At 50.1% G+C, this 24931-nt stretch overlaps 1 protein-coding gene across 8 annotated transcripts in view; it reads right to left on the bottom strand.

The window, feature by feature from the left end:
• Positions 1-3227: 3227 nt before the first annotated feature.
• rerea (arginine-glutamic acid dipeptide (RE) repeats a) overlaps positions 3228-24931 on the bottom strand; it is a 156202-nt gene continuing 134498 nt past the window's right edge. For 6 of the 8 annotated variants that reach the window (XM_088937996.1, XM_088937997.1, XM_088938000.1 and 3 more), the window contains 11 exons: positions 17270-17432; positions 16637-16729; positions 15678-15877; positions 14232-14393; positions 13326-13439; positions 11511-12940; positions 9628-9850; positions 8469-9285; positions 7417-7557; positions 6184-6364; positions 3228-5609 (listed from right to left, as the gene is read on the bottom strand). In XM_088937996.1, coding sequence (XP_088794122.1) covers positions 5576-5609; positions 6184-6364; positions 7417-7557; positions 8469-9285; positions 9628-9850; positions 11511-12940; positions 13326-13439; positions 14232-14393; positions 15678-15877; positions 16637-16729; positions 17270-17432 — 3558 coding nt within the window. In that variant the 3' untranslated portion in view covers positions 3228-5575. The remainder of the gene's footprint in view (positions 5610-6183; positions 6365-7416; positions 7558-8468; positions 9286-9627; positions 9851-11510; positions 12941-13325; positions 13440-14231; positions 14394-15677; positions 15878-16636; positions 16730-17269; positions 17433-24931) is intronic. The other 2 variants (XM_088938002.1, XM_088938004.1) reach the window with 1 other exon arrangement.

Raw genomic sequence — 24931 nt, 5'->3', positions numbered from 1 at the left:
CTATCCCAGCAAGAGAGACACAGACACACTTACTATAAGTAACCCTTCTACTTTGTTTACCTGAATTTGGGGGAATCTACAGTTCGACTCGTCCATCTTTTGCAAGGCAATAGCATCAGAAGTAAAAAACGTTCAGCATTATCGCAGAGACGTACAGCGAACACACCTCCCTGTCTTTCTCGACCGACGACACAGGTCAAGGAACTGGACTGCAAGTGCGGTTTGCTCATTCGCGCTCCAGGTGACTCTCTCTGTGTGAAAGCAAATATCTACCTCTATTCACCCGCTGTTCGGAAAAAAAAACCCTTCAAGCCATAAAAAAGCTGGTGGACTGTATCGGCAGACACACCCGTATTACACCTCTGACAAATTTCTAAATCGTACCAGAGCGAGAAAAAGCTACTGAGCACAGCAGATCGTAGACTGTCAACAAATAAAAAAAAATATATATGCCCAGACAGATCAAAACTGCAAATGGATGGAGTCCAACCATGGTACTTTTGTCATTTTATGGTACATTTAAGGCACTCGCCGCAGATTTCTTGCACTTTGCCGTTTACGTGTGTAGTGATCTAAGGTTTTAAAACCTTGCACACCGAGGACAGTTTGCGGTGCTGTGCACAACTATTCGAAAGATTTTTTCCCTCGCTACTTTTAATCGCAATAATAGTATACGCTTTCTTTTTGTTAATTATAATTTAAATTGGTAAATTACTATTATTATTATGAACCACTTAGGCTTGTATTGGACAGCTCTTGTCCTACGACCGCTTTGCTTATATTCATCAATTAGGCTCCAATTTGTATAAACCACCATTACCGTGGCTCATTAAATATAAAACTATAAGCAGTACGTCTCAAAATGGGCAATGAGGCAATGAATTTGCTACGACACGCCGCCAGCTCCGTTTTATCAGGTAATTTCATTACATTGACGACCCCAACGAAGAGGTGGAACTACAAACCTTGAGCGCCGCCATGTTGATGAACCGCCGACAGTCCGCTTCCACACAACAGACTTCAGCAAGGCCCGAATACTGGCGCTTTTCGTCCAAAACAACCCAAGTTTCTTATTTTTTAAAGTGCTTTTTCCCTCACGTTTTGTCAAAATCGCGTTTAATTCTACAGTTTAGACCGATTTTTTTGGGGGGGGAGGAAATATCGCCTGTTACGTTTCCAGCCCTGCAGGGGGTGCAGGCCGCAGTAACCAGCCGTACGAAAAAGCGATTAAAAAAAAAGGCCTTAACGTATTTGGTAAACAAAAGTTTTTTTTTTAAAAATGCACCTTACTCAAATCCCTACAATATCATGAAACGAGGAGTAAAACAAAAAGACTTACCGCTTTACCTAAACGTCCGGTGCCGAGACCCGCGGTAACCAGGAGATCAAGGGGGGGAGGGGGGACGGGGTCGTTATCAAAATCGCATCCGTAGAAAAAAGAAACATTGCCACGTCTGAGGCATATTAAATCTTAATCGCTAAAATCCCACTTTTTAACCCTTTCAACGATGTTCGAGTTGTGACCATAACTTGTCCACCGGCGCCGCTACAAGCCCGTCGGCAGCGCGAAGGAAGCGGAGCGGCTCCGTTTCTCTCCGCCAGGCTCCGGGACTTGAAGGAAAAGCACACGCACTTCTCTCTCAGGAACACAGGTTTGTGTCGTGTGCGTAGCCCTGCTGCTTTTTTCACAGCCCTTCGGGCCCCGGGTGCCACTGTGGACTGCAGCACCTTCTGTGTGGAGTTTGCATGTTCTTCTCGCGGGTCTTCGGTCCCCTCGTCCAGGCCTCGAACATGCGGTCTGACCACGTGGTCAGCGCTGGATTGTAAGATCCCCCCCCACCACACACACACAGGGCCCAGTGAAGGTGGAAGAGATTTTAAGTGGCTGACTACAACAATAAAGGGTGAAGCGTATTTGCAGTGGCAGTTCCTTGGCTAACCCACTCAGAAGTTGCTGCTAGGACACTCTGCTATGTCAGCCACTCTCACTGGCCCCCCAAGAAAGAGCATTTTCACTCCCAGGTGTGACCCCTGCCCCCCTGTCCCTCGCAGGGCCGGTCTATCCAGACTCGACCGCCAGCTGTTGAAGCCAGACGGTACCAGGTAACTCGAAGCGAGGCGCGGTCAGGTCGTCTTCTGTTCAGGCATGAATGGAAAGCATCTCTTTTCAAAGGGCGGTTTATGTAGATGGTCCATGAGCTCATTTTGGAAAATGTAGAATATCAAATATTGCAAACCTGTTTTTATGAAGTCATATGACTTAAGCTCATTATGGTTATCCTAAGGAAAAATTGCACTCCAGCGATAAAAAAAACAAAACAGCTATTGATGTGAAACTTGAAACAGCTCCATTTTCATTGTGCATTAGCAAATTCTTCTGGACTTAAGTTTTATCTTCTCTCCTGGCTAGAGGGCCAGCTGGATCCAAATTTGTTTTTGATACAGAGTTCAAGTACTGTAAATTGTTCCCCCCCGAAACCTCCAGATTACTCAGCTGCATGACTTGTTTGTAACAAATGTTACCATGGAAAACAAAGCCTCTCCCCGTCTGTAAAGGGTTCTGATGTTTTACAATCCTTGGATTGCCATCAATCCCCCTGCTGTACCCTAGAGATGGCATCCACGAGTGGGAAATGCTTTGATCGAATCCTTACATGGTAAAATCCCGAGTGGCGCTGTTGGTAAATGAGCATGCTCTTAATTTAACTACTGTACACAGCAATCTAGATCACCTGTTCCACAAGCTGAAGAACTGGGGATATCGCATATAACACACGGACGTGTTGCAAACAATTGTCTCCAACAATAGTGAAATAGTTTTTGCTGACAGAGATAGCTCTTAAAAGTTTATTGAACGCTCACTCATCTTAAGACTTTTAGGGAGCACCGATAATCCTTACTTACACTTGTTTTTTTGGATAACATTTACAAGAAATCCCAAAGCCCACTTGCTAGGAAAAAACGAGAAATCAAAGCCCCCCGGTCCCCCCCCAAAAATACTGGAGTTTAAAGAAATACAGCACTTGCAGAAACAGGAAATAGCACTGATGGAGATGAAGGATGACAATCTGGTTCACAAGTGTCTGCTTCACATGCAGCAACAAAGTTGAAGGCACTGCTGCCGGCGTGCAGGTAGTGGGGAAATCAAGTTCTTTTAAACACCTTGAATAGTATTGTCAAAATCCAGCCAGGGTACAAGAAGCAAAAACACATGGGAAGCCCAGATGTGCTGTGGTGTAACTTAAGTTTATTTTTAATTCCACAAATTTTTCAAAAAAATTACAAAATACTCAAATGGAGAAAACACAGGACTCACAACTGTTTTAATTGTTTCTACTTTGTTTACATTGTGTTATCCCATGGCAAACTACTCATATATACAATAAGCTTCAAGATACCATTATATATATAAATTTAGCAGTCAGAATTTACATTCTGCTATTGCCAGTTTGAAACAAGAAGCTAAACCATTGACAACACTTAACATCATAGGTTCGATACACGGAAAGCAAAAAAAACTGAACTGAAATCCGATGCCAATTCATGGTACTGGACACAGTGACAGGGACGTGGCCATGTAAAATTCAGGATGTAGCGCTCATCAACTCACAGCTTCTCCATTCTGTGAGGAAAAAGTTGTAAAAAGTAAAAATCTGACGGGCGTGCATCTCTCGCCCCGGTCTTTCAAGAATCTAGGTAGTGTTCAGACTGACTCAAAAACGACCTTCAGGTTGGTCTTTTCCACTGAGGAAGTCGGAGATGCACACAATTCCCTTGGGGGTTAATAACCATTTCTGATGTTCATGAAAATCGCCCAGAGGGGCTCAAAAACGAACAGCCGGAACAGGAACAAAACAAAACAAAAAAAAAGGGGCAACGGCCCGTGAATTATTCTACACGTTCTGACGTTGAGTCACGTGAAAGCGATCACACTGAGATCTAAGAAGCCTACAATGGCAAACAAAGCCCTCGACTCCGAAGACGCGAGAGCCCTGGTCAGCTCCGCGCCTCGGGAACGCTCAGGCCCCCAGACCCACCAACCCGAGACTCAAGTCTCTCCGCCAGCCCATGCTGCAGCCCTCGCTGATCCACCGATCCTACATTCACTCAACCGCCCACATCATCACTGCCCCTCCCGCCAGCCAGCAAGGTGCCCGAGGGGCTCTTCTGGGGGGAACCCTGGAGCTGGGGACACCCAGAGGGGATTAAAACCTACTTCTAGGAAAGAAAAGGTCCTCACCGTAGTCTTTAAAGAATCACAGTACAACACAAAGAAATGCCATAAGACCAAAGCCGACAGACTGAAATGAAGTTAAGTTGTAATGGATTTGCTTTGTGAAGAGATCTTGATTTCACATTCCACTACTCACCTTCTCCCTCGCTGAAAAGGGACTGAAGGATGACTAGCCTTAAAAATAATTATTTGCTCCTTTCCTTAAAATAACCTATTAATAACCTAAATAATCTGATGGATTTCTTTAAAAAAAAACAACTTTGGTACTGGGAATATCTCCAAGCAAGGTATCAAATCGCAGACAATTTAAAAGTGCATTTTCTATTCTTTTTGTAAACCCAATTCTGCATTCCGTCTATGACCACTTCATAAAGATCCGAACCACAGACTGTGTGGCCTGTCAGTGCAATTCGCCCCTCCTGACAACCTTCCCATGAGCCTCTCGTAGCGAGTTCCAGCTGGAAAACCGCCCTCCTCGACTCTCACAGAACATTAAAGATGTAAAAGAAGACATGAACATGTGCATGGGTTGTATGGAAATGAATACAAAGGATGGCAGTCATGTACAATGGATAAAAACCTGCATTTTTGACTGCAAAGCGTGACGTCTTTAAGGATGACAGGAAAACAATTTAAAAAATAATTTACAGAGTTGTTGATCAAGACGTACTGTACCGTTATGCCTGTAACCCTCTACTGCACACCAACAGCTTCAGAAACCATTTTTCCTGCTGAAATAATGCCATCGTGCTCCCCTTTGAAACAAAGGGATAATGCTTTAGAACAATAATATTTGAGGTCTAACACCTTGGTTAGGAGTCCACACCTAATAATAATAACAATAATAATAATAATATATATTTATATTTTTATTTACAGACTCAAAAAAGCCATGCTGCAGAATTGAGCTCTCTTTAAAATTATGAAAAACTTCCTACAATGTATTAAAATAACTGTTGAATTTTAGATAGCACTTGAAGATTTAGGATATACTGCCTAACTGCTTTTTTTTTTCTTTCGTTAAGCACAGTGACAAAGTGACTTGTATTCTAGCACCTACAAGAACTGCCAGGAGGTTCTCCAAATATCGTCATGCAGGGAGTCGCAACCAGTCTTGAGAAATTGTCTTTACTCAATGAATATCGTATATGAAATAAAGTCCCGTTTCTGTTAAAAAAAAATAAAAAACCGAAAAAAGATCAAAAAATCTTCAGAAGATCCGTCAATCTTTTTTTTTCTTCTTAATTTAAATTGTTCATAGGATATTGACTGGAGATCCTTCCACAGAACCTTGTCCATAAAGGTGTGTCCCACACTCACAGCACTGCCTTCACTCGCAGGTTACAGCTGCTTGTCACTTTCTTTCTTCAGGCGGCTGGAACAAAAACGGACAGTTACAGCGAAACGTTAGTGCCTGCTCCGTGGCCATCTTGAAGGTTGACATCTTAATGCACAGAAGACACGTTTCCTTGAATACAGGCCCCAAGCACAGCTAGGACGGGGACACTATTCTTTAACAAGGCGCCGTCCTTCGGATGAGACATAACCGAGGTCCTGACTCTCCGTGGTCATTAAAAACCCCAGGGTGTTTCTTGAAAACAGTAGGGATGTAACCCCTGGCGTCCTGACCAAATCTTCTCCTGCCCTTTACTAATCACGGCCTCCTAATGACCCCCTTCTCTGAACTGGCTTCATCACTCTGCTCTCCTCCCCACTGACAGCTGCTGTGGGGAGTCTACTTCATCACCCAGATGGGGGCTGCACACTGGGGGTGGTGGAGGGGATCCCTGTAAAGTGCTTTGAGTGGAGTGTCCAGAAAGGCACTATAACAGGTGTGAGGAATTATTATTTATGATGTTTGTAACGGACTGTCTACATTGTGTGGTGCTGTCTGGTGCACTGTGCCCTGTAAGAACTGCTCTCCTCCGCTGTCCGCAGGCTGGCCTCACCTGTAGTAGTCCTCCTGGCCGGGCAGGGGCCCCCCGTGCACGTGGTGGTGGCCGTGGAGCCACTGCTGCTCCATGGCCAGCCTCTGCAGCTCGGCGGACTGGGCATGCATGGCCTGCAGCTGGTGGGCCGCAGACATGGGGGGCGGCAGCGCTCCCGGCAGGTCTCGGGGATACGGGGTGCCTGCGGAGAGACGCGGGACATCGCGCTTCAACCTCTGCACTTCACGCTCCAGCGGCAGCCCCCCACCCCCTCGAGTGGTGAGGAGACACCAGAGGGCACCTTTCTGCTCCTTCTCAGGAATTGCACAAGTATTACCAGACCGTGCCACAAAAAAAGGCCTTTTGGAAAAGTTAAAAAGTTACCCTTAAAGAATGAAAGAGTACATTAATGGAGGTTTATCACTGGGTGAAAGTATAGTCTAAATTGTGCCATGCATGATGTGAGGGGTCTTTTATACCAGCAGGATTATCTTTCATTTAAGACATAATCCAGGCTTCTACTGAATAAACTTCCAGAGATATTACAAAATGTTTGAGGGGACATCATACTAGGTGGAAATGGACTCTTTTTCCGATGAAGTGTCTTAAACTCTCCTAGAAAATTCTCAACTACGCAGGGAGCGAAAAGCATCACTTCCCATATTCATTAACAAAGTCCCAGCTCCCTCCGGAACACAGGAACAGTTATTTCTATTTCACACATCCACTTCGAGGTGGGTGTAAGATCTCAGACGAGCTGCAGCAGACACGGTTCAAAGCTTGCGGAGGAGAACATCCCTCGGAGAGAGAGAAACTAAGCGGAGGAACTGGGGCAGAACCAGCTGTCCTCGGCTCTCGTGAGCGGACCGGCCCCTCAGCGGGGGCTCGCAGGCTCTGTAGTCGGGGAGTCCTGGGAGGGAGGCCGGGTCGAGCTGCACAGCAGCCTGAGCCAATTCAGCACAACACTCACCAAGTCCAAGCTCTGAGCACATCTGCTTTAGCTAAAACAATGTGTGCTCCTTTTGGGTTCATCAACACAATTCAGTGCCTTCATGTTAATAAAGCAGGCAGCAAGCACACACCGGTTATTTGACTCCATCAGTGTCCAGCGTAACGAATATTTTTGGACATCAGAATATGCCTCCTGTTGGCATTCAAAATGTCAACGTCCGCCCTCCTGTGTTTAAATACTTGAGTACTTGCTGGAAGTCGGCTCTCGGGAAGCTCTTGGGAGCGCGCTCCGCGTGTCCTTACCAAACACAGGATGCCGGAGCATCTCATGCTCGTGGGGGGGCTGTCCCAGCAGCGGGTTGGGGATGGTTCCGGGAGGGTAGGGGAAGCGGGCCAGGTGGGGTCCTGCTGCCAGGGGGTCCACCAGGGGGTGAGCACCAGAACCTGCGGCACACAGCACAGCCGGGTCAGTACAGAGCGCCGGGGTCCACGCTGCACAGAACCCCACACACACACAGCGGCAGACAGCAGGACCGACTCCCTGTCCCGTCGGCTCTCACTCGCTTAGGACAGACCCTTCAATTAACTCCCCAAGAGCCATCGGTACCAGACACGGACACCGTCTCCTGAACAGAAACCGCACCAAGAGAATACATGCAAGTACAAGCACAAGGAATACAGAAGAACATGATGTGAAATACGCTGTAACTGTCAAAGACTGGTACACAAGTTTATCAGATGAGTACACTTTTTATCAGCTGAATTAATGAAGGAGTCGATGCATAAACTCCCCCACCGTGAACAGAGGTGGCAAAGGTAAGCAGGGTTATCATCCATTACACACATCTTGCATGAAGCACGGACGAGCCGTTTAAAAACACTGAAGCATCTCTATGGTTTTTAGGAGAGCTGGACAGTTTCACCGAGGTGCTGTGAGGCAAAACCATTATTAAAAAAAAGCGCTGAAGCACACTTGATTATGCTGGTCAGATGCAAACCGACCACAGGCGCATCTCCGGCTTCATCTATTGCAGAGTTGCAGGTTTAAACAGCCCGAGGGACTGGGAAACCAGAACCCTCCCCCCACCCTCCTCTCCCACAGCAAGCTCTCCTCAAACCAGGCTCTTCGAGGTCCATTACCAGTGCCGACTTTCTTTTTTTTTTTTGGAGTCGCCTTCCTTCCGCTACGGAAGACTTTTTGCTTTAATAAGAGGAGCCACCACCCCACATCGCCTTCACGCGCGTGACACCGCTCACCGCTCAGGACGTATCATCGCCAAGGACAAAAAAAAATAAATATAAATAAAAAGAAACAAAGAGTCACCAGAATCAAAAATGTAAGCTTAGGAACTAACCCTCAAAGTGCCTGGTTATGGGGGAGCAGGTCCCACATTTCTGAACCATGTGCTGCTTTCCCGCTCTGATCCGTGCTGGGGAGTCAGTGCCCTCACCTTGATGCAGCGGGTCCTGCTGGTGCAGGTGCAGGTGCGAGTGGATGTGCGAGTGCTGGTGGTGGTGGGGGGTGACGTTGAACATCTGCAACCGGGCGATGGGGTCGTTGGCCACGGAGGCCATGCGCTCGGCGTGCAGCCTCTCGGCCGCCAGTCTGTCGGGGTAGCTCATCTCCGGCCGCAGCTGGGGGCCGGCCAGCGCCAGTCTCTCCCTCTCCAGAGGGTTCAAGCCCGGGTGGAAGGAGGCGAAGGGGTGCGGACCCGCCATGGGCGGGAGGGTGATGGCCCCGTGCCGGGCAAAGTGCTCCATGGGGTTGGCGGCGGGGTGCAGACTGTCCAGCTCGGGGGGCTTGACCTCGAACCCGGGCTTCATCCTCTCGCGCAGCTCCCGCTCCCGGATCTCGCGCTCCCGGATCTCCCGCTCGCGCAGCTCCCGCTCGCGCATGCCGGGGTCCGCGTTGTAGAGGCCGGGCATGTGGTAGGCGAGGAGGGGGTCGGCGGGGTTGAGCGACACGAAGAAGGGGTGGTTGCGGTTGGTGGGCGACATGACGTGGGGCCGGGCGTACTCGCTGAGCGTGCGCAGCGCGGGCGTGTCGGGGCCGATGTAGGGCGGCACGGCGGCGATGGTCGTGGGCGGCGGCTCGAAGGGCGGCCGCAGGTGGGCCGGGCCGGCCATGGGGGCGTCGCCCATCCGGCCCTCGTGGGAAGAGCTGGAGGCCTTCTGCGGGGAGAACGGGGACAAGACGGACACGCCGCCGTCAGACAGCCGCTACCGCGAGCTTCCCGGCGGAGGACTACCGCTGCAGGCCACTCAGCCGCAGCCGTTCGGTACGGCGCGAAGGCAATTTCTTTCCAGCAGCTGGGGTGTTAACAGTTACCCGCAAGCACCGATCGGTATCACGCTGGGGGGGAAATGAAAGAATACAGGGCTCCGACAAACGGGCAAGACGGAAACGTCGACGCGCAGCGGGACGCACACCAACAGCTTCTCGCCGCGGGTGAGCCGCCGCTTACAAACTGCGCGCGCGGGGGAGTTAGGAAAGGAGGAAAGGAAGATACGTACGGCAGCTCTCTCCACCTCCCTCTCCCGCTCTCGCTCCCTCTCCCGCTCCTTCTCCTTCTCCCGCTCCTTCTCCTTCTCCTCCCGGGCCTTCTGCTCCGCCTCCCGCTTCGCCCGCTCCAGGGCCTCCTCCCTCTTCTTCGCCAGCTTGGACGCCGCCAGGGGGGTGAAGTACAGGTCCGACCGGGCGCAGGAGTTGTACCCCCGGTCCAGGTGCTTGTAGAACCTGGAAGGCAGGGAGGCGCCACGTTAAAGCAACGCCCCTTCCCTTCCCTTCCCGGGATCTCCGGAACGCAGACCGACACGCACGACGGAAGTTCCTCGTTTTCCGGGATCGGGGAGAAACGGGGAACCATCTCGTACTGAAACCTCTCCTCAGCGATCGGGTTACCACTCTGCTTAGTAATGCGAGGCTGATATTCCTTAGATGACCGCAAGCACATGGGTGGACAAAGGCAAGTCACCTGAGAACAGCCCCCACCTCCGGCACCCTTTCCGACGCCCAAGCGCTCCTGACCTGCCCTGTTCCTGGACTAAGGCTTGCATTTAAATGTCCCCTCGCGGCACGCTGAAAAGTATGGCGGTTCGCCGTGAAAATAAGGTTCTCCAAGGGTTCCGTATGCATTTAAAATTTTAAATGCAATTACTTTAAAATAAATAAAATAACCTCAGGTATGTTACCTCATTATTTAAGCTGAAAACCAATCAATCTTTACACTACGGTCTCCGCAATACACTTTGTCTCCTTGCACTTAGGAGTTTATTAGTATTCATTACTAGTCTCTCCAGCACTTAAGGGATATCAGCCACCCAGACTTGACAAAACATTCATATTCCATAGGAATCAACCAGTGGAATAATACTGTAATTAATCTTTTGTTCTATATAAATTCCAGCAGTGAAAGCACACTTGTTATTTTACTGTTTGGCTCCACAATGTAATTTTTTAATGCATTTAAATCCAAATCTAGCATTCAAGATAGCCGAATCCATTAAGGATCCCCGAAATAACATCCAAACCATTCATCTCCGTGCTACTCGGTTACAGCACAGTAACTTTCCGTTGTTTATGAGGTTGTCAAGAGACTAAAAACGGGGAGAGAAAGTTCAGGAACAATCAATCAGTTTCTCAGAAGGATGCGGATGAACCGCAGTGCAGACGACTCAATGAATCTTGAAGGTTGATCACACTGAGCAAACACAAGCCCATCAAGCACACAACTCCACAATTTGGTCATCTTTCCTCTGGAAAATAAAGCTGACAGAACATACCCCTATACCTCCAGTCACATCCTTCCAACCTTCAGTTTTCCTTAGGAAAGCTGACAGCACAGGGAGGTCACATAAAGGAAGGGTTTATGGGGTTTTCTCACACAGCGCAGAAATACTAAGTCAGCGTTAGAGGGCTTGCACGTGCTTGGGTCTATTTGAGACCAGATGTTAAAAAACAAGAAGCCAGTATGAATCACTAAGGAGCCCACGCTATACAAAGCACACAAACTGCAAAGGCTTAGGAAAGAAAACGCTGAAGCAGACTAGCCCAGGCTAACAAATCATGTAGGATGGTCACAGCTGAGCTTGTGATTAGATCACATCCCAGGTGGGACGCTGTTGTTGGACTTCAGGAAGGTACTTCACTGCAGTAAATACGCAATTGCTCCATAAAGTCTTTAACTCTATGTAGGGGTATCAATTTAAATCCCTTTCGCCCCTTATTTTTGTGTGTTTATTTCCAGATTCAATCTGGAGAGGCAAACGAGGAACTGACAGAAGGAAAACTGAACTGAAACAAAAGCTGTGTTTTCAGCGTCAATCACCACCTCAAGCAGAAGACCTTGTTAAAAACCAAGAGACCCCCCCCCCCCAACGCCGGCTCCTGAACCTACCTTGCCGACTGGCTGGCGTGGCTGGGCGTGTTGACCACGGTGGGCTCAGGAGACGGGCTCCTCTGGGGCGGGGGGGGGCTCTCGGGCTCCTCCGTCTCGTCCAGGGGCTCCTCCTTGATCTGAATGGGCGGCCCCCCCGAGGGCCCGGGGCAGGACGCGCCGACGGAGGGGGGCAGGGGCGTGGAGATGGAGGCCGAGGGCGGCTGCAGGCCGGGCGGCAGGGCAGCGGAGGAGGAGGAGGATGAGGAGGAGGAACTGGTGGGCGCCGAGGAGGGGGGCAGGACCGGGGAGCCCCCGGGGATGAAGGGGTGCTGGGAGAAGGGGGGCTGGGCCGGGACGGGGTGGGGGGCGGAGGCAGAGGGGGGCGGGGCCGAGGGCGGGGGCAGGGGCAGCGTCTGGGACTGCGTGAGGACGGGCGGCTGGGCGGGGGGGGCCTGCAGCTGCTGCCCCTGGGGCATGAGCTGCAGGGGGGGCGGGTGGGGCGGCGGCGGGTGGTGGGTGGACAGGGAGCTCAGCGGCTTCAGGGCCGGCGGCGGGGGCAGGTTGGAGGGCATCTGGGGGAAGGGAGGGGGCGCGGACAGGTGTGGGGGGTGCTTGTGCGGCTGCGGCGTGGCCATCTGGGGGATGGGCGTGGTCGGCGGGGGCTTGATGTGGGGCATGGCCATGGGCGCCGGGGGCAGTGGCTGCTCGCGGGGGGGCTGGGGCGCGGCGGCGGCCTGTGGGGGGGGCTGCCCCTGGGAGGGGGAGGTGTGGGGCGGCGGCTGTGGCTGCGAGTGCCCCGGGGCCAGGGGCTGGCTGGGGAGCGGGGGGGCCGGGGGCACCTGAGACTGAGAGGAGGCGGCGGCCATGCTGTACGGCTGAGGGGGCAGTGGGTGCTGCAGGTGGGAGGGGCCGCCCTGCAGCGGGTGGGGCAGCGGCACGTGCAAGGGGGGCTGCGAGGACTGCGGGGGGGCCTGGGGCGCGGCCTGTGCCTGAGACAGCCCCTGCAGGGGCGAGTGGGGGGAGGGCAGCCTCTGGGGGAGCAGGGCGGGTCCGGGCTGCATGAGAGACAGCGGTGTGGGCTGGGGCTGCTGCTGGCCCGGGACCGAGGGGGGCTGGGGGATGGGGGGGGACACCTGCGGGGGCGCGGAGGGAGGGGTGGAGGCGGGCAGCTGCGCAGGGCAGGCCTGAGGGGCAGCCGCGGCCTGCAGGGGGCCGCCCTGAGACTGGATGACGGGGGGGTGCTGCGCCTGCAGCACCTGCTGCTGGGCCGAAGAGTCCGAGTCGCTCTCGTTGTCCCGGGGGCTGGGAATGCTGGGGGAGGAGCTGCGGTTGTCCTGGTCGATGTCCTTGGGGTCGCTGCTGCCCTCGTCGTTGACGCTGCGGCTGTCTGAGCTCTCCCCCTCGCCCTCCCCCTCGCACTCGGACGGGGAGTCAGGTCGGCTCATCTCCTGGAAGACCCAACCGCAAGTCAGTGTGGCCGCGAGTTGGCTCCTCGCGTCCTGCGCGAACACGGCGGCGCGCTCAGCCTGGTTTGTGACATCGCCACGAGGCCACTCTGTTGAACCTTTTCATTTTCTGAACAAAACTGTGCGCGTGCTAAAAAACCCAACTCAAGGACCACGGACAAGGCTTCTTGCTTTCCTGCAGCGTAATCAACTGAACTACACAGACCCCGCAGCTCTAGGAGGTCGAAATTAAATCTGCTCAATAAAATGTGAGGTTTGGGGTTTAAAAGGCAGCAGATGGCAGCAGCGCTCTCAAGCTTCGTGCTTCCAGAGCACCTGTCAGCCAATCACCGTGCCCGTGACTCTTCCAGCGCCCTCTCCTCCTCACCTGAGTTTTTGATTTCTTTGTGGTCGACCTCTCTGGCTCCTCGGTGTCAGACGCCACTTTCTCCCTCTGTCGTTTGGCACTCTTCAGTGGCGAGGGCACCTCTTCTTTCATCTTCTGCGGGAAAACAAAGACACCCCAAGATATAAAGGCAGTTACCCTCGCCCGGCGGGCGCGCTAACCCCTGGCATGTGGGCGCACGCAGGAGTTCATCAAGCTCAAACCCCAACCCCCAGATTCCGTTAAAAAAAAAAGCAATAATGTTAAACTCAGTCATTTGGCTAAGGAAGAGAAATCTTGGCCTTCTTTTTTATTTTTAATTACCCTATAAAAATCATTCTCAAGGGAGTCATCTGAACAAATGAGAACAGCAGAGTCTTCATCATTTACAAATGAAATGTTTTTCAGCCTTAAGTGCTTAATTGCTGACCTTGCTTGTGACAAAAACGCATGACTTATACAACTCTGTAGACAACTGAGCTCAAATATATTCATCTGGCCTGCAGTTCCAGGCAGGTTTCTCATGAGCTACAGAATGAAGACCGTGAGTGTGCTGGGCACCGGTCTTCTGGTCACTCTACAACTCCACAGGCCAGAGCGCTGGCAGCTCCTGCTAAACTTTCATCTTCTATCGCACAACCATACTGCCTCGTTCTTCCCGACTGCCGTATTCATCCAACCCGTTTCTTGCACTTTGTTTTGCGCTCAGGGTCCGATTAAAAATACGGCACGACTGCTCTTGCGATGCTTCAAAGCGAATTCATGTTTAGGATGAATTTCAGATGCTCCTATCCGCAAAGAGGTGGAGAAAGTCAGGCCCTCTACTGAGGAGGATCTATGAACAAGACCTTCAGCGCAATGAGGCTGAGGCTCCCCAAGAGGAGCGTGCCAAGGGTCGGGGAAGGGTACCTTGCTGGGCTTCTTCATGGAGTCCGCCTTGCTGTCGGTGCTGGAGGTGCTGGCGGCGCTGGGGGAGGCTCGCCCACTGGAGCGCATGTCTTCGTTGGGGGGCGAGGCTCTGCCATCAGGGCTGGCTGTCTGCTTTTTGCGGCCACTCCGGAGCGTCGACATCTGAAAGGATTCGGGAGCACAGCAACGAGGCGTGAGCAGCGGCGCTACTGCCAGCGTTAACTGAGCAACTGCTCCTGATCGTGAAATACCAAGAGTGGCTTAGAGCGACCTATAGGAATAAACAAGACTGTGGCTCTCCAGGACCAGGGCTGGAGCCTCCTGATGCAGTGATTACGCAAAACATCCCCAGCAGCTGCTGATGAATCTGTATGACTCCCTACAGAACACTGCATGCTCTTTTTCTACCCGGCTCCAGACAGCGGTGCACCTGCGGTTTTAAGTCGAGAGCCATCCAATAAGAAATGAGTGGCAATAATAAGCAGATGAGACCAATATCTTTTACTGAAGAGCAAGTGTTCTGAAACGCCCCTGGCTGCACACTTCTCCTCAGGAAACACAAGCTTGAGCTTTCCGACAGGTTAGTGCTCACTGTGCCCGTGATGCAAACGCGCAGGTAGCTCGCTAAGAGCCCACAGCCACTTTCCAAATGGCCTCTTCTTGGAAAAGGTTTGGGGACGGCATCACAGGCAGTCTGCTCTAGGCTGACAAGAAGCCTGCCGGAGTAATCCCGCAGGAGTTTTACACAGAACTCTTTGGCCTCGTGTTGATGCGAGACACAAAAAGCAGAGCTGCTAAAACTGGAATCTACCTGTAAAAAACTAAACGGATAATAAACACTGAGGTTTTCAGATTTGAAAACCACTCAGGAACAAAAAAAAAATATTTACAAGGGAATATTGCCTTGACAGCCGTTAAAAAATATTAACGTAAAAAGTAGGCTACGGTGTGGTTCTGCGATGCACTTGGGAATTGTATAAGATTATGCAGTAATAAGGAATGCTGTTTACAGCTGTTTCTTATTAATCTAGCAGCTGTTTTGATTAATGACTCAAGTAAAGCTGATGAGGCCTGTCAAGCGCAGGTCGTCAGGCAGGACTGACAGAGCAGGCTTCTGGGGAGGCGGAGCCGCCTTCGCCGCCCAGTTAAACGCACACCTGCCCCCGGAGCGGGTCTGGCGGCGAGGCTGCGCCGCGCAGCTCTTCAGCGACCGTCTGCGGCTGCGATGTGCCCGTGCAAGATCCGGAGGAACAGATGAGCGCTTTCACCCCGAGTCTACGGGTGGCCTGCGGAGAGCGTCATCTGACTTTTTCTTTAAAAAAAATACGCCGGCTAAGAACGGCCTCGTCTTCGGATTTTACTCTAGCTGAGGATTCTGGAGAAGCAGGGGACTTTTGGCATTTTGCTGGTATTTGACAGGACAGGTATTTAGCTGGCCAGCCGTACCGAGCCTCTGTTCCGTCGGGTCCTCATGCTATGCTTGCCGCTAAGTCCATCTTCTTCCTCTTTGACGGGTTTGAACATAAAAGGCGGAGGGTCGACGGGCTTCTCGATGGGCGGCAGCTCCCCGTACTTCTTGAAGTGGATCCGGCAGTCCGTGCACAGCAAGATGTTCTCCCGCCCGCCGTGGTGCCAGTCCTTGGAAGCTGGAGGGGGGGGGGGGGGGGGGGAGGAAAAAAACGAGCCCCGACGTCTCAGATGAGTCCGTCCCGGCTCCTGCATGCCGCCAGGCCACACGCGCACGCAGAGGAAGCACAAGCCATAGCGCAGGCCCTGACCCCACGCGCAGGAGCTCAAGAAGCAGCACACAAATGCAGGCACAGGCGCACACACTCCCTTCTGTCCAGCCCCATCAGCGGCCTGTAACACACACGCGCACGCACGCCGTCTGACGCAGGAGCCTTGTTTTAGGATCCTTGCTCTCATTCAGCTCGTTACTAAAAACGTACTTTATACCCGACGGCCAAATCGGCAATGGATTGGTCCCACTGCCATGTTGGAAAAAAAAACAGCACGCACTGCGAGACCCAAGCCATCACAGCACCACGTCACAGCTTCAGAGACCCACCAGGTTAGAACGCAGACTGGTCTGGGTGCTCTGAACGCCGGATGGGAGATTGCACCAGAACACTGACACTGCTCAGGGATGCAAAGACAGCAGCAGAGCCTAATTAAATTCAATAAATAGCTGTACACACTAATCACACAACCATTCACACATCCTTAAGCCCCTCTGTCAAAGAAAGCTATGATCAGTTTCCACTTCGTTAGAGGAAAAAAAGGCTTGTTGGTGACCTAAATATGACAGAACCTTAAATCTGAAATTACTGCAATGTAGGATCCACCCTACCCCCCCCATTAAACGTAGCGGCATGCCTATTCTTTAAGGGGATAACAAAGCTTACTGGTTGTGAAACAATGACGGCAGGCGTAGCCTTTCAACTCCTGCTCGCTGTCTTCGCTGTCGAAGTCATCCTCGCTCGCAGAACTGAGGTCCACTGGAAGAGAAGGGAAAAAACAAAATTCTGAGCCCTCCTCCCCGTGCGGAAATGCCACTGCTGCTCTCTGCCCATCAGCCGGGAGCGCAGGCGGGAAACGGAGAAACGGGCACCTGCTGATATCGGCCCCCCGTGCACCGGGTCATTATCTCTCAGAGCTTTAAGTGCAAACAAGCCAGAGTGCGAGGCGCAGGCTGGTCTGGACTGAGAGCAGTGCAGGCTTATCCCCTGCAGGGGGGGCAACAGTGATTACTGAGGTACTGTACTCGGTCCCTGTTCCTTATTTTGGATTAATCTGGCACTGCCAGCCATCTGAGACTATGCCACTTTGGGCCCTCTCCTGTAGCTCAGGGCTTGGCTCCCTGGCGTGTCTCCTGCACTCCACACAGGGGAGAGGAAGAGGAGGGGGAGCAGACACAATTCCCCAGCTCCGACTGGTCAGAGCAGCCCGGCCTTCGCCACGGCACCTCCCGGCCGACGTCGCTGCAGGCCTGTCCTGTCTAAACACCGTTCCCCCCTTCCCAGCCCCGGCACACTCACAGAACTCGCTGGAGGGCGGTCTGGAGGGGGTGTTGACGGGCGTGGAGGCGGTGCGCGTCTTGATCCGGCGGAAGACGGGCTGCCGGCGATGTCTGCGGTGGGCCCGCGAGCTGGCGGCCTCAGGGGTCTTCTTCCAGTAGTAATAAAACGTGATCAACTCACCCTGCAGGTGGGGAAAAGAGGAAGTCAACAAATCGCTCACTCTCAGTTTCTCTAGGGGGGGGGGGCCATACACCAGTGTTAACCTGCATAAATCACATGCATATTTTATAAATATTCTTAATTCACAACAGCAAAGAAAGAACTTCAAAAATGGCAAATATGTTCCTTAAGTAAACAGAAGAACCTAAGGCCAAATACTCCAGTAGGTGGATGGCTCTCTAGTTTCCTTCCACTCAAGTGCTGTACAAACACTTAAAACTCCAAACTAATGCAGACCCATTAAACTTAAAATAGTTTTGATGGCTTACAATGCAGTGAGCATTTCAGCAAAAACTAGACAGAAAGTGAAATCACTTGTGTAACAGCTTGCAACAGAACACCTTTCTGTTAAAATGCTGTCAGCCTGCACAGCTTCTAGCTCTGGTGAACGTCTTGTAACATTCTGGCAGCCTCTGATAACATTTCTCCAATACAGATTACAATGAGCCAATAATATTGTTGAGCTCCTTTTAAAAAAAAGAACAAGGACATTTCACAAACTAGCACATGTGGAAGAAATTAGGTAAGAACGTGTTTTTCATCCATTCTCTAGAAGATAATGTCTGCGACTTAGCTGGGACAATGGGTGTGGTCACTTGCAAGTTCTGCTCACTGAGAAGCTGTTTTATTTTTGGCATGAGCAAGTTTAATACTACAGGGGAAATGTCATCAGAAAAGCAAATATAGACCTAAACGTGTTTTTTTTAAAGATAAAAACCGTGATGCCCATTTAAAATGTCATCTTAGCTAAACATACCGCTGTTGAAACACAGTAACAACACAGTGGAAGTTGCTCAAATGTCCAACCTTCAGTTCTAAAAAATTCTAAATTAAAAAAAAAAACTATGTGCTCTTCCAAAACCAGAGATCATTGCAGAGCAGTAACAGCCAGAGATTCTAACCTTTCCAGTTCTACAGAACTGCACAATCCAAACTTCTGCACAGAAAAAGCCAGAATCAAGCTTTAGAATTTTGAAAGGGTTAAACTGCCTGAGATGCAAAATAAAAAGGGAAAGGAAAAAAAATTCAGCACGTTTTATGACAAAGAGGTCAGGGGTTGGCCGAGTAAGTCAGACACTGCTGAACTGGGAACGACCGGTACAAATCCAGGCCAGGTTTTATCAGCAGGTCTGCACGCTGCTGCAGAAGTGCCTGTCCGCGGATTAGGCTCTGGAGTGCAGTGAATATCGCAGGATTAGGATGAGCGCGTTGGGAGACTGCATGGGTGGCAGAAGCTCGAATGGAAACAAAAGAACATGTCGGTAGAGCTTTGGTGCTACAAATAGGGAGTGAAATGGCTCCTGGCCTTCTCGCTGGCAAAGTCAATTGAGCTTTAATCAAACACGCACAGCGTGCACTGCCAGAGCCCAGAGCGTATAAATTCAACGAACAAAAGCTAGTGAGGAAATCAATACCCTACTGAAACATTAACACATGCAATCACGGATCAAAGAGTGCTTTAGTGAGTCAGCCCACAAAAATTAACAGCCACTTCTGACAACACTCCAAATAATAAGCATAAAACAGTTGATTCGAGTGGGTGTAATTATTCTGTTTCCGGATTACAATTTTTTCTAGGTTTTCTTTTTTTCTCGTGTTAATGGCTATATTTTCTTGGTAGTCAACGAGACAGCACAGTGGTAGCCAAATCGAATCAGCTGAACACCCTGTGTGCTTACTGTTCACAAAATAGGTACGGAAACTAATTTGTCTGTTTCCTTAACAAGATCTCAACCCTGCTAATCTCATTTACCACTGCATTGTTTTCACCGAAATAGTGTTTTTATTTTGTACTTTATTTCCATTAAGCACGTCAGAATGCCACTTTAACATGAGCCACACTCTATAAATAAAATAAAGACGAGAAGACAACGACTTGCCTTTCCCTCTTGTCAAAAAAACCTCCATAAAAGACCAATGAAAGCACTGCTCAAGCAGACATGTTTATAGCTTAGTAGCTGTGGCATCACACACTATGATATGTACTATTTAGCCTTTAAATAATCAGAAAATAAAACACTTCAACATCCTTCAAAGTTATTTTTTGTAGCATTTGGAAAGCACTTGTTTTTTTAAAGAGCAAAGCTGTTCAATTTTGCACAAGAAGGTGCACGTAAAAATTTCAAACGCAGGTTCAAGTTATTCACCAATCAAGAGGGAAACGTGGTGAACTGTAATCCGCAGGGTGTATATCTGAGGAGCTGTGATCGGGTTTCTGCTCAGGGCTCAACTTGCCTGCAGCTTTTCTGTCTGCACACACAGTTTAATATATCTAGTCCAAAGCCCAGCGTCAGCCGTCTCTCCAAAGAAACAGAAAAAAACGCTTCTCGTTATCCCAGAGGTGGTGCAGTGTTCTGAACACACAGACACAGGCTTATTAATGGGAACCTGGTGGAAAAGCTGGCCCAGGCAGGCAGACCTGCACAGTAACACTGCTGTAGGTGATACTGTGACTACTACCTTTCCTCCTCAGTCCCCTTATCTCAGTCTGTGAAACGTTAAACACACAGAACAGGCTGCGCTTGTGTGCTTAGTGCCAAGCCTGTTCTTTGCCTTCAGTAAACAAAGGATTAACATCATGTGGCTTATTGTAATTAAAGGACCTGACAGCACCAGTGACATCAGACAAATGGAGAGCAGGAAAGGAGTTGCACAAGACTGCGCACACAGAGCGGATTTATCAACAGGCAAGGTAAAGTTAAAATTACACCAGCAGACAATGGGCCCCGTGTTTCCTGCTGCTATTTAATACAGATTCTGGCATGGCGGATACACGTTCCCCAAACGCTGTACCGAGGCCCTCGTTTAAATAAGCCAGACAGGAGCATTTGCGTATCAAGTGTCCATTATGAAAGCAGTCACATGCAGCTTCTTGTTGAATTCTAGATCAGGACATGCCTTTTCATTGCACAGCTATAATAATTAACCTTTCAAGTGTTTCCTACTTCAGCACCACAATTAATTTTTGCTCCCTATTGATTCTACCCCCCCCCCCCAGGTTCGCAGAGCTTTTTTTAAACACTATCTCCTGGCACAAGAGCATTAATTCCTCCTTTAGCGGCTCGCGAGAATGATTTCACTTTTCTCAGCAGACAAGATGTCAAAAGAGACGTGACAGGCAGATACGCGAGATTGCAGCGTTTCCCCCCACCGGCAATGGGGAGCATCTCGTTAATGAAGAGATGACCACGTGCTCTCCCCAGTTGCACCCCGCCCCTTTTGCAATCCACTAACGTGTTAACGAGTGCTAACGAGTTAACGAGCGCTAGAGGAGGCAAGTCCGTAAAGATTGCCATTGTTTGCACACACAGGCCAACCTGCATTATTCAGGGGTTCATCTTACGACAGCGCTGTGCCATGCCTCCCGATTTATCTGCACTTACAAAAAAAACCCCGCCGCCCCCCCTCCCAATTGCCGCGGACTATTTATGAAAGCAATAGAAAACCTTAAACCGCTCGGGGCTGAAAGGTACAACTGCTCCAATTTGTGGCTTAAAAGGCCTGTTTGCAGACAAGAAACAGATCAATCGCTCCTGTCCACTGTTGCAATTTCTTGACTCAATTAATGAGCTCTTCTCAAAACACCGGCGAGGCAGACTCCACACTCCGATGGCCAATTATACAGCTGACAGTGTATAACAGTGGCTGTGCACCCAGCACGGGTGAGCTCAGCGGAGACCATGCAAGATGCTTCCTCATTGCTCTGCGAGATTATTCGCACAGCCATTCTACTAAGATATTGTCCCCGGCAGCAGCTACAGCTCCACATCATCGCTAAACGTGGAACAAAGGTTAGCATTAAGGAGCTAAAGAGTCTTCATGTACTACTCACACTTGCACATGTGTGCGTGATGCAGGGTTTTCAGCAACATGCTGCTGTGGCATTGCACACCTATAAATTATGCATTTTTTTTGCACCGTGTATAGTCACTCTGGCTAAACAAATGCCTGAGCAAGAAACAAAAGCAGCAACAGCTCCTTGTGCTCCTATGGGGAAACAGGCTTTCAACACCCAAAACTGGGTTATGGTGCAACCATAATCTCTGTGGTGTGGAACTGGAATAGTAGACTGCCTCCAAAAGCACAATTTGGCTTGGACAGTCTTACCAAATTGCTCATGGTCTCTAAGAAATGGCCAAAAAAACAGAATAAAAAAAATCTGAAAAATTATTTCCAAAACATTCAATCAGCTGTTATTGCGATTTTTCTTAGCATGAACAATACTGCACGCTGCTGGAGCCTGGGCCTTTCATTTTAAGGCGCTGACACATTAGTGAGCGCTTCCCTTGCGGGCCTCAGCGTCTGCACTCCCAGGCAGCTGCAGGTAGGAATAAGAGGCCGCCATGTGCACCTCAGCCGCAGCCAGGCACAAGCAAGGAGCACGACCCGCTGGCATCCCAGTGTGAAGACTAACTACAGAACGCAGATAAAAACTGTTCCGATGGGGCATGCTGTCTCCGTTCCCCAGCTCATGACCGCTCGCAGCACACCACAGGCCCCCTACCGCTCCAGAACACGGGACTCTGAACCCAGAGGAAGAGAAAGACGGAGAAGAAAGAAGATGGATCGAAAAAACAGGATGGGGGATTGGGGGGGGGGGGGGGGGGGGGGGGGCTTGGTGCAGCGGCGGCGAACAGCTTCGCTGTTGCACCTATTCCATCATTCACCCTCTGTATTTTACCAATGCGCTTCCTATTAAACATGTAGCAGCAACATGCAGAAGTACACAAGCAAAAACTGCTTCCTTAACAGTGCCGACTTTGCTAACCAGGAAAAGAGCAAGACGGGCGGTTCTGTCTCATTTGTAACCGGTCTTATTTTCCTGACTCATTGATCCTTCCAGGGGGACAAGGACTTCACCACCCATCAGCCCATCCGGGCTGCTTCAGGCCAGCGGGTCTCTCGGCGGTGGGTTATTTACAGTCAACACATCTCCTGCTCCTTCCGTACAGATTTAACATACAAAAGCAAAACCCCTCTCCACACGGTAAACATTTTATTTTTCTGGCTTTCATCTCACTCACAATCCTATCAACCGTACACGGCGCTGAACTGACAGGTGTCGGGATCGCCCCATAAAATATACAGCAGCAAGCGGATGTTGGCGGGAGAGAGGGAGGAGGGGGGGGCAGATGAAAGATAGGGAGTAGAATGCCAGGGAACTGTTTTAAGGGGGATCATCTGTTATGTCGCCAAATTTCCCGAGGTGATAATTGAATGACAGCAGCTCCAGGAAAATCCATTTTCAAGCCACAGAAAAGGATAGTTAAGAAAAAAAACATATCCCTCTCGGAGGCATGTAATGGCTGTCAGAAAATGAAGAGGCTGTCTGCTTCTCCCCGATTTTTTTTTTCCTGGTTATTTTCCTTCCGGTTTTGTTGTGCGGCATTCTACGATCCTCTTTCTCGAGACAGAAATAATGCAGATGATAACGCTCTGGATAATCCAATTCGGGAGCCCCTCCCCCAGGAATAACATGGATCCCAGAAGAAGAAAAGGAAATTGCGATTCCAGATGTGTGCAAGGATCTCGTGAACGTCCGTACATACAGATGCGCACAGACCGAGCCGCAGGAAATGCATCTTGCACACGATTCGATTGAAAGAACTGTAGGTCTGTTCGGAATGTTTCTTTAATGTCAAACACGGATCTTATAATTTGACAGAAGCTTCCCGATTCCTTATCTTGACATCAAAATGTCAGAGGATCTTTGGAGGCAGGCAGGGAGCTCAGTTATTGCTAGGGGCTATGCAGCTAAATTAAATGGAATTCATTGCAGTGCTTTCTGTGGCTTTTCAGCTGTCGCCTAAGTGAACAAGAATTTCCCTTTTCCAAATTCCTAAATTACAAGATAACCCACACAGCAAGAAGTCATATTTCTCTTATTATGCTAGTTTTGTTTTCTGGCTAGCGGCACAGTAAGGCATGAGCCACACTAACACTTTCCTCTGTGGCAGCAGGGATGCAGGAGAGTGCGGGTAAGGCATGGGACAGTGGCAGTCCAGCCACAAGCCTCCTCTCCCAGCTCTTAGAAAATCCGGGCAGCGTTACACAGGACTGCTAATAACAGGGAGGCAGACTCCTTAAGAAAATAATAGTCGCTAAAAGAAACATTCATAAAACTGATGAGCATACCAACTTGAAAATCTGTTCTGAGCACAGTGTCTGGGTACAATGTAAGATGTTGAACACTTAAGAAACATTTCTCCCTCTGGAATGTGAAAACCGGTTTGGAATTTCGACATGACTTACACTTTCAGATATGTTAAACTCCATATACAGCTGGATCCCAAGTTACGCATCCCCTTCAAACCACATATTGGCAACCTGATTGTAACAAAAACTCCAGTGCATATTCAGTTTTTGCGGCATAAATAAAAATAATAACGTTAAAAATGAATAGTCAGTACCGGATATGAAAAACTAACCTGTAAGGACATGTGCTTGTTAGGAGCTAACTGATCCTAACAGGTTTATGAAAGCCCTGTTGAAGTCACCTTGACCATCAATACTGATGGTCCATTTCCATGACCTTATGTTGTAAATAACATGAATGTGCACGATTTTATTATTGCTAAAGCCTTCAGTTACATTGTATCATGGTCATGAATTACAGTTTATACAGCGGACAAACGGCTGCACTGAAACGTTCGACACACCCAAGAACGCAGTGTCATGATCTATCAAGTCTTAAAACAAATACGGATTTTAGTCCATTTGTCACTGCACTCATATTCATAACCTTGAGGTCCCAAGGAATCAGTCTTCATTTATAACCTGTGATTACACAGACGCACACGCCAAGATCAGAAACCTACCCTTTTTTTTACACCAAGGTCACAGCACCCAAGTTGGCAAAATTTAAATTCGACATTACAATGTTTAAATTGGCATTTGAAGACGGACATCCATCCTTCCACTTTCCAACCGCTTCAGGGGCTGGCGGGGGGAGCCGGAGCCTATCCCAGCAAGCAACGGGAGCGAGGCGGGGTCTGCGCAGGGCCCCGACGCCTGCTGGAGAAGGCTTGAGAAATCTAAACGCCCTTTAACGGAGGTCACTCAAAAATGAAATCCAGGTCTCCGACGGGCTCTTTCCGCCAGCTCCGACAGCGTTCTCCCGTGCCTTCCGCCCTCTGGTCCCCCGTCAGGCAGCGTGTCGCTGGGGGTGTCCCCCGCCCGGGGTCCCCTCCGTGAGGGGCGCACAGGCCAGCACGCAGAGGCAGAAACGATGTCAACGCAGGCCTGTTTCACCTGGAAGTGCCACTGGTCTCTTCCGATTCTTGAAAACAAATACAGGCATTCCCGCAACTTCAGCCCCGGTGCCTCTCTGTCAGAAGAGCTCGTGCTCCAGAACGCTTCCGAGCGAGAGGTGTACGGAGGTGGGCACGCCGGCGTGACTCATGTCCTCCCCAGACTCCCGTATGAGCCACGGGCTGTCGTGGCCTGTTTTGACTTTATTTT

This window comes from Atractosteus spatula, chromosome 20 (assembly GCF_055471065.1).
Source record: "Atractosteus spatula isolate fAtrSpa1 chromosome 20, fAtrSpa1.hap1, whole genome shotgun sequence".
Classification (NCBI taxonomy): Eukaryota; Metazoa; Chordata; class Actinopteri; order Semionotiformes; family Lepisosteidae; genus Atractosteus; species Atractosteus spatula.
The sequence above is the reverse complement of the archived record's forward strand: the minus strand, read 5'-3'. Positions and strand labels throughout refer to the sequence as shown.